Below are 10,047 nucleotides of genomic sequence, written 5' to 3' on the forward strand. Positions count from 1 at the left end.
CCCAACCTGACATTTTGTCAAAGGCTAAATATTGCAAAGGAAACTGTTTAAAAAGCTGTGCTGCAGCAAAAACTGCATTTAAAAGGCATTAAAAAAAAAAAAAACTAATCTTAAATGAACTAGTCTTATTATCCGAAATCTATGATTCTCCTCTCTTTAGTTCTTCCCCGTGTCTTTCCCTGACATCTTTTAGATTCTTAGCCTCTCCGTAGATAGATATCGCCAAACATTAAGTCATACACAGTTCTGCAGTAACTCTTTCTTATCATGTAAGGAACCAAAGCCTAGGACTGAATTTAACACCTTTCCTCTCGTCTTTAGGCACATGCCACGCTCTCTGAAGGCAACCATAGAAACCAACCTGTATGATTAGGTGTCCCCACATTTTAACACCTCCCGTGCACAAAAAAAATGACTACGAGGTCAGTGTATTCAGGGCCGTATTACAAAGAAAGAAAGGCTACCTAAAAAGAGATGCGGGCGGGGGGGGGGGGGGGGCTGGGGAGGAGAAACAGCCACAACACTCTCCAGCACAGTCTGGGAATATATTTAAAGGCAGATGCAAAACTGCATCATTTTCCTCCTCGTTCGAAAACATCACAACCCAGCTGCTCAAGTTGGAGCTAACGTGCTTCTCACGTTTCAGGAGCACCGGGGAATTTAGGCTCCAGGGGCAAGGCTTCCATCCTCCGAGAGCCACCGCACCGACAATTATGAGTGTGGTAGGAAGGACCCCAGAGAAAAGGAGGCCTTCCTCTCCCCGTGACCATAAACTCTCAAGAAGACCCAAACCCTGCAAGGCCAGGGACCGACTGACGACTCGCAGTCATGAGAAGTGATCCTAGGCGGTGCTAAGTTGGGCACTGCGCTCAGGTGGCAGGAGAGGACCGGAGGAGAGAACGGCGAGGTGGCGTGGCTCTGGCAGCGCGCAGGCAGCTCACCCGCTGGGCGATACCCGCTGGACGATCTGTGCTCGCGGGGACGCGCTGCTTGTGGGACCCGGGGAGGGGGTTGCAGGGGTGGAAGCCAGCGCCGGGGGAGGGGGGCAGGCCGTGGGGGGGCTGGGGGGCAGATGGCGAGCACGCCTTTCCCCTTACCAGGTTGAGCACCGTCTCCACGATGTCCCTGTTGCTGACCTCTCCGACCTGTATGAGTCCAATCAACACTGCGAATTTCATCCGGATGTTGCGGATCGGCACCGAAGGGTTAATCATCCCCGCGGGCAGCACCACCGAGCCGGAGCCGGACGCCCCCCTCAACTCTCCCATCCCGCTGCCCCCGCTGCCACCGCCGCCGCTGCCCCCGCCGCCTCCGCCGCCGCTGGCCCCGACGGCGATGAGCCCCACGGGCTGAGGCTCGAGTCCCGGGCCCGGGCCCGGTTTCTCGCTCGCCATTTGCCCCCCTCCTGACGAGAAGGGAAGAGCCGAGGCGCCGCCGCCGCCGGTACCGTTATACCTGCCTCGGCCCCCGCCCCCCGGCCGTCGCCTCGGAGCCCCAGCATCCACCAGCGCCGCGGCGCCGGGCCCGCTCCCCGCCTGCGCCTCGACCCGGCCCGCTCCGACGCCCTCCCCGGCGGAGGCGGTGGGTTATTCTCAGGCTTATTCCCGGCGGTGGCGGCGCCGCTAACCGCTGCCCGGCGAGCGGCAGTGCCCGCCCAGCAGCTGTGCCGCTGCCGCCGCCGCTGCCTCCTCACGCTCCCCCTCCCAGTCGGTCCGGCCCGGCCCGCCCCCCGCGGAGATGCTGCCGCCGTTCGGAATAACCCTGGGGCGCGAGCAACTGCCCGCGGCGCTGGCCGGCGCTGAAGCTCAGAGCTGTGACTGACGCCGCTGCCGCCGCTGCTACAGGCGCCACTGTTGTTGTGAAGCCCCGACGCCGCCGCTCACTCCGCCATGTTGCCGCCCCCTGCCTGCGGTAGCGGCCACTGCGCCTGCGCAGAGCCTCCGGGGGGCGGAGCCCTCGTGCACCCCCTCTTTCGCCCTGCCCTCCTTCCCCTTCCACCCACCCAGCCCGACACCCCTCGTCCCTCCCCCAACCGCCCTGAACGGATAGACAGGTGAGCAGGTGCATGGGGACCGCTGCCAGACACTGGGGCGAGCTGGCAGAGGCGGGGCGGGTGGTGGTTTCCACAGAGTTTTTCCCTTGAGGGTGGACTCTCCCTGTGGGGAAGGACACCCGAGTGTGTGTCTCGCCTTCGCTGCCACCTCCTTATTCCCTCGCTATCCTCTTGCTAGGAAGGAGGTTCGTCATCTTCGTCGTCGCATCCAGCAGCTGCTACAGCCAGTGCCACGTGCCTTGTAAGGTAGGGGAGTGGCAGACGACCTCTTTCTGCCCCCTCAGGCCCTTCCCTCAGTCCTGTCCGCCTGCCCGCCTTGGAATTGCCCAGTGAAAAAAAAGTGGCTGGCAAAGCAGAAACGAACGCACTGTGGGGAATAATCCTGCATTGTCGGGGGAAGGATACAGATGGAGTATAATGGGTCTTTTTCTACAGCCATCAAAGAGGCTGACACCTGCACACACAGGCACGACTTAAAATAGAACTTGTCAAACAGTGATCCTCTCTGGATGGAGCTCTGAACAACACACAGTTCTTGAACTCACCTCCCAGACTAAAAAGGCTGCACCGTGTGACACTGTGGGGTAGTAGGTGGTGGGAGCGACAAATCCCACATTTAAAAAATCCTTAACGATCCTCAGGTATGATGCCAACTAATGATGTGCCCCTTTTGTCAGGCATGTACAGTTGAGAGGATTTGAGAATTATCTTAAAATATAAGTAATTCTCTGTTAGCCTTAATTTGTGGTTAAAGTAATAGATTTCTGTGTCTTCACGTATAGAGAATGAAAACAAAAAATAGTTTTACTTTTGAAAATTAAAATGTACACAACAGTCTTGCCGCTCGTGTCAAATTAAAACTAAATAGGCAGGACTAGTGTTTATCTCGAAATGAAGGATGTATTTTTTTAATATTTCATGATTTATACCCTTTTCAATAGAAATATATTGTCAGATATCTTGAGGTATATTCAAATCATTTTAGCTATTAGGTATCTTGAGGTATATTCAAATCATTTTAACTGTCATCTCAATTGAAAATAGTCAATATATAAATCTGTCATAATCTGATTTGTTAGTGCTCATGTTTAATTGGATTGGCTAGTCAAATTAACTCCTGGGATGTTGGGATGCATTAAAATTCTAAAGTGCCATCAGTCATGTATACCAAAATTCCTCAAGACCGGTGCTTGGATTAGTCCTTGATTGTGTGCTTCTGTTTAAACTTTTCCTGAAGTAATTGAATTATTAAAATAGCTCAGCAAAAATTTCTGAAAGAAATGGTGGTTGGTATGTCCATATAAATTAAATAGCAAGTGAATTATAAAATGTTAGAAAGATTAAAAGTGACCTCTAGATCTTAATAGTGTGATTCATGTTGATGTATGTCAAAACCAATACAGTATTGTAAAGTAAAATAAAATAAAAAAAAGAAAAAGAAAGAAAGAAAAATCCTGTGACGTATATCCACCAATCACCTTTTATATGTCCCAAGTGAACAGCATCTACTTTTGTAAGCACTTTTTCCATGTGCAAGTTAAAATGATATATCTATCTTATATCTGTGAATCCAGATTGAAAGGTCATCACACTAGCTTCTTTTTACCCCGCTGTTCAATATGACAGCAGGTTCTACTTCTTGCTACTTTTAGACTTTAAAAAGTGTTCACCAGTTCCCTGGCAGCTCCTTGAAGTGGGTGGGTATGGTGGAAACTACACAGGCCTTTGAACCACACTCACAACTAACCACCTGTCTCCTCAAGTTATTGAACTCAGTCTTCTATTCACTAATAGGGATGAGATTATCTATTCCACAGGGAGTGAGAATTCAATGAAATAATTTCAACTCAGCAGCCAGCATATAGTAAATATGTCCTTGTACACTTGGTGTATAGGAACAATCTGTGTTGAATTACCTATAAACACTAGTAAGAACAATTATAACCACATGCAAGTCTTTATAATTGCAGTTACATGTGCTGTAGTTTCAGTACTGCCCTCTGAAACATAAAGTTTAGAAAATTCAAGCAGGTCTGTTTCCTTATAGTCAACAAAGCCTCTTTCTAACAAAGACACAAATAACTTAGCATTTGCATTAACAGTATTTTGAAATATAAAAGAGATTACCTATAATGTTCATTTTAAAGTCTCCAGATTAAAAATATTTTATGTAGTAAATGTCAATTGTGTATGCATTCATGCTTTAATAGATGCATACCCATACTTCCAAAGGACAGTCCTTCAAAGATAAGCCCATGAAGCTCTGAGTTTCAAAAGGCAATACTGTGTAGTGGTTGTGAACACAGGCTCCAGACTCAGTGGAACCGGGGTTTGGATTCCAGTTTCACTACCCGCTTATCCATGTGATCTTGGGCAAATGACTTCTCTTCAAAGCCCCATTTTACCCAACCCAAAGTAGAGATTGATAGGATTAAAGGATGAAAGGAGCTAATACATTTAAGGTATTTAACATAGTAGCAAGTGTCAATAAATAATGTTTCCTTTCTCTGGCTGTGGGAAAAGACTACACTGTAATTATTTGTGTGTCTCCTGCACCTTATATGTGACCAGAAAAAAAGAACGAAAACAGCAGTTGGCTAGGCTAAATGTTCCCATTCCCTTCAGATGTCATTTAAAAAGCAAATTTCTTGCTTTCCTCTAAGTTTTATCTGAACAAAGTACTCCAAATCCTAGATGAATTTAGACAGTATAAAACAGAGGGAAGCTCTTACCCTGAACCTCCATCTTTAGAAACAGATTTTCTGTTAATGTATCCCAAAGTTGAATTAATTTGCTTTGCTTTGCTTTGCTTTGGTTCTGGGTTTTCCAGCAATATAACACCAGTAGTTCATGTAGTGATTCATACTTGATGTGTAGTAGGTTCTCAAACAATTTTGGTTCCATTCCCTTCTTATCTTAAAATTACTGTGAACTGAAACAGCAGAGTTCTGTTTTATTGTTGTTTTGTTTTGTTTCTAGCCATTCTGCTTCTAGGCAGCAGCACATAGCCAGTAGTAGCTTTGCAAGTAGATTTGAAGATATCAACTGCAGAACTGTACATATCTATTTTAGATTTAATTTAATTTTATTTAAATTTTCTATTTAATTTTCTATTTAAATTTAATATGCTAGGAATTTCTTAATCCTGATTACATCATGCAAAAAAATTGTCTTCTTCTTTTTATTATCTTATTATCTGCAAATCTGAGAACAGTCCTTCTATGTCTTCATCCAAATATTTTATCAAACAGGATAAAAACAGTTCTGTAGTTCCTAGAAACATTCTGATTGAAATCACATTTTTCAAACTGTGCCTCCCAAGCCAGTAGTGAGTCACGAAACAGATTTATTAAGTTATAACCAGCAGTTTTCTTAATGAAATATAATAGGAAAATATAGACTGAAAAACATGACAGTACATCCATTTTTTAAATTATGCACGTGCACATACTACATACATGTATGCTTAGTGGATAATATGAAAAATCTGTTTCTGACTGCAAGTCATTGTCAAGAAGCTTGAAAAACACTGATTTAAGTTATATATAAACACCTGTTTGGCATAATCCTTCAATTATTAAATAGCTACCATCCTGTGCTGAAAAACAGGCCATATTTCTCTAACTTGTCCAACAGAATATCATAAGGGTCCTTGACAACTAGTTCATTGAAGTCTGGATGCACTCTGTTTCTCTGAGCAAAATTAAAGTGAAAATACATGATTTATTATCTACAATTATAGAATTATTATCAATTTTCCAACATCTATTTCACAAATAAGAAAATGTTTCTGATTTGATAATGGGACTTACTGCTCTCTTTCTAGTGAATGAGTCATTCCATAATCTCACCTACAGGTAGTATTAAACTACTTGCTATGGATTTTTAAGAATTTATCCCCTCCGTCTCCCTTTAATCCTCTGGCACATCTCATTTTCTACAACTCCTCAAAGATATTTGAGAGTTGCTCAGTGATCTAGTTTTCAGATCTTTTAGGATCAATGGATATAATTTGTCCTGCCTTAGGGACTTGAATCCATTTAGACTAGCTGGATTCCTATTTACAGTTTCTTCACCAAACTTAAACTTCTAGCTATTATTAGTTCTACCTTTCACTCCATTACTTTTAATCTTAAACAGAAAACAGACACATAGAAATTCAGTACGTGTTAATAAGTCTGACCTAGTTTGGGGATGGCTAAAATGATGCTTACCAGCCAACAAATATCTGAGCGCCCATTGTGTGCAAAAAAAGTAAACGAGATGGATATTTTCAAATTTCCCATTTAGAGAAATTCTGTATTTATGCGTGGAAAGTTAATCAGCAAGTCAACATATTAAAAATATCAAACAGAAATAATAAGTACTCTTGAATTTCCAAAGAACTAGACTTGCAAATACCCTATTGTTCATATACGCCCTTAAACATCCACATAAATCTACATATAGATGCACACACACACATACACACTCAACACCAGATTAGCCATACCTCTACACATTCTTCCTTGGCATGTTCTTGCCTGGAGAATCACAGGGCCGGGGGATCCTGGTGGGCTGCCGTCTCTGGGGTCTCACAGAGTCAGACACGACTGAAGTGACTTAGCAGCGGCAGCAGCAAACTCCTGCCTGAGACTTATCCTTTTAATATCCATTGATTGAGAAAAGTATGGTAAAAGTATTAATAATTTAATATGCTACTTAAAAATGTTTGCATTTAAAAAATCATAACATCTACATATAATTGAAACACACAATTGTGGGTTGCATTGTGTCTCTCAAAAAGATATGTTTAAGTCCTACCCTCAGTACCTGGGAATGTGACCTTGTTTGAAAATAAGGCCATTGCAAATGTAATCAAGTTCAGAGGAAGTTATACTGGAGTTATAACCTCATTATAACTAGGAAAGATTCATCCTTAGAGCCTTCAGAAAAAGCGTGACCCTTCTGATACCTTGCTACTTCTAAACTCCAGAACTGGGAGGGAATAAATTTCAGTTGTTTTAAGCCACATATTTTATGATATTTTGCCACAGCAACCCTAGGAAACTAGTATTCCTACATACAACATAAATATGTTTGATACTTATTCTGTCCACAAACAATGCCTACTATGTAAATATTTGTGGATCATTTTCAATAATTCTCAAGTCCCTGGGTTGGGGAAAAATGCTTTAGCCAACCCCGAATTACTTTGTCCCCAGTTAATACATTGTGCTTTTATATTTCAGTGTTTTAGTATTTGTCCATCTATCCATAGCACTGTTCTCCTTATCTCCCCTACTGAAATTCTTACCAGCTGAAATACCACTTTCATGAATACATTCAGAATACAACCTAGAGAAAAATGATCTGAAACTTTTTACCATTCCCAGCATTAGAAAAAAAAAAAAAAAAGATTCTGCCTTTTTTCCCCCAGGTAGCATAGGTTGGCACATTTTTGCTTAAATAAATTAATAGTTTCCATCCTCTCACCCTCATTTGCCAAGAGTGAGGAATTCACATAACAATATATGTAGTCACCTAAACAGTCTTCACTGAAAATTTTTTAAATGTACATGAATAATTATTTCCATACTAACAACATGACCATAAGTTTCTCTTTGTTTTTACACAGCGGCAGCCAGTGCGTTGTCATCATTGTTGTCTTTGGTTTGCATGTGCTATAGGCAGACAAGTATGTTAAAGAGTGAGGTCATAGTTGATTATTTTTAATAATTAAAGCTGTCATATCCTGTTCATCTCCTGTCTACCATGCATTTTTACATGTATGATTTCTAACTCTGACTTCAGTTCTTTAAGTAAGGTTTTATTGTCCGCATTTTTCAAATGAGGAAACTAGTGTGAAGAGAAGGTATCAGTTGTGCAAATCATAGTTTAGGAAGTGACAAAATTAGGATTCCATCCCACTTATGGCTGGCCAATTCCTCAGGTTTATTCACTATTCTGCAAGGCCACATTGGGACCTAGAATGAGGTCATTTTATTTTTACCAAATTTACCAGACAAAAGATAAGGAGACTGGGTAAGTTCATGGAAAAAACCACAAAGTCATCATGGTTTTACATGTTTTGGTGAAAGCACCCCACCAAGAGGTGATCTTTTGTTTGTTTGTTTGAGTTTATTTGCTGCCTGGGCTGTTTGTTGTGGTGTGCACAAAGCTGTCTAGTTGTGGCACGAAGGCTCTAAAGGGCACAGGCTTAATAGTGTCCGTGTCTTGGCTTAGTTGTCACATGGGCTTAGTTTCCCCAGAGCATGTGGAATCTTAGTTCTCAGACCAGGGATTAAACCCATATCCCCTACACTGGAAGGCAGATTCTTAACCACTGGACCAGCATGCTAGTCCCAAGAGATCATCTTTAGAGTCAATCTGATTGTATTGTCTTTGTGCCTATAAAGGTTCAGAAAACTCTATTAGCCTTTTTGTTTCCTGGGAATCACTTTAATTCTAGACAAAAATTACTTGGAATAAATAAATTGTTTTTAATTATGTTCATTAAGGTTAACCAAAATTTAATTGCATGGTTCCATTAATATATCACTCCTTATTATGCTTTTCTGGTGAAGATTTTGTTGTATGTCTAACTAACCATTAATCTCCTAGTCCCTGTTGAAAGTATTGTCATTGTATGTCTATATAATCATAATTTTAAAAAAAAAAAAAGCACATACTTTGCCTAGAAAGAGGGAAAGCATGCTATGAGGAAGTGTCCAAGAGTTCTTTAGAATAGTTATCTCATTAATAGGATCTCTGCACAGTATGAGAGGGATCTTTACCAACTTTAGCCCAGTTGAGAAGCAGTGCATAGATTCAGTCTGAGCCTGGTACATAAAACTTTAGATTAGAACCTTCCTCTAATGGTGCCGGCAGCCACAGATTAACCAGTGGAAGAATGTCTTGAAATAACTACCTCATTAATCAGTTAACAGATAGTACATGGAAACAATCTGAGGTTTATGTTTTAATACTCTGTAGCTATAGTACATCTCTCTTAACAGACACAAGAATCAGGATGAGAAAGGAAATGGAGAGGAAAAGTGGAACAGATTACCAGGACTGTAGCTTTTCCTTGGGAGTTGAATCTTACACATTTTGGGGAATTTGTTATATACAGCCTCTTTGTTGTTAATGTGAAAATGAATCTTAAGTAGCACAGATAATCTTAAGGTTAACAGGTATCTTAAGAGTCAAGATGCTTCATCACATTCAGTATGTTTGGGTATCTGTTAAAGCAACATAAATGTGTATATCAAACTTTATTTCTGTTTGGCTAATCTTAAGTCTGTGAGAAGTAGATGGAATGTTCTATGTTGGCCACAGCTTTGTCATGGGTTTCTTTGTTTCTGTTAAAACAAACTCAGCATGATTTCTTTTGCAGTGGCAAAAGACATAAAAGAGCATGTTTCGGGGCTGTTTGCATTCAGTGAAGCATAGAAAGATGATGGCTACATGATTCACCCCCATAATTAACACCATGGTGTTTTCTTTCATATGCATAACAGAAAACTCACATAGTTACCTTATAAAATAAGACATCTCATTTTATAAACATTTCAATATTTTTTGTTCTACCATTTGCATCCTAATCCCAAATAGTCCTTTGAAGTAGGGTAGAGTGGCTAAAAGAAGGGTTTTGAAATCAGATAGATAGGGTTCATATGCAAACAAATTGACCTTGAACCTCATTCTACACCTATAAAATATAACTACCTCACATGTATGGAGTTTTTAAATACTCCAAGCATGTACTACATTGTACTAGATTGAAGATATATAGCATTTAGAACATTGCCTATAATAGGTACTCAATAGATGGTAGAAATTGCAACTATACGCTAACACAAAAAGACAGCAGAATTTTGAATTTTCAAATTATGTAATGGAGTACACTAATATCCACTTACTTTGTCTTTATTCATTGATCTGATTTTCCCTTCTTCAGAGAGCAAATAGAACAGCATTTTCTTTTTTAGTTTTGTTAAATAAATATCGCT

At 41.4% G+C, this 10,047-nt stretch overlaps 1 protein-coding gene and 1 long non-coding RNA gene across 14 annotated transcripts in view; one reads left to right on the forward strand and one right to left on the reverse strand.

The window, feature by feature from the left end:
• The window catches only part of NBEA (neurobeachin), a 666,092-nt gene extending 664,667 nt beyond the window's left edge, over positions 1-1,425 (reverse strand). For all 7 annotated transcript variants that reach the window (XM_060394443.1, XM_060394442.1, XM_060394441.1 and 4 more), the window contains exon 1: positions 1,098-1,425. In XM_060394443.1, the coding sequence (XP_060250426.1) occupies positions 1,098-1,394 (297 nt within the window). In that variant the 5' untranslated portion in view covers positions 1,395-1,425. The remainder of the gene's footprint in view (positions 1-1,097) is intronic.
• A 594-nt stretch (positions 1,426-2,019) lies between these two features.
• Positions 2,020-10,047, forward strand: part of LOC132657297 (uncharacterized) — a 209,085-nt gene continuing 201,057 nt past the window's right edge. For all 7 annotated transcript variants that reach the window (XR_009595228.1, XR_009595227.1, XR_009595226.1 and 4 more), the window contains exons 1-2: positions 2,020-2,053; positions 2,232-2,299. This is a non-coding gene — a long non-coding RNA (uncharacterized LOC132657297). The remainder of the gene's footprint in view (positions 2,054-2,231; positions 2,300-10,047) is intronic.

This window comes from Ovis aries, chromosome 10, assembly GCF_016772045.2.
Source record: "Ovis aries strain OAR_USU_Benz2616 breed Rambouillet chromosome 10, ARS-UI_Ramb_v3.0, whole genome shotgun sequence".
NCBI classification, from domain to species: Eukaryota; Metazoa; Chordata; class Mammalia; order Artiodactyla; family Bovidae; genus Ovis; species Ovis aries.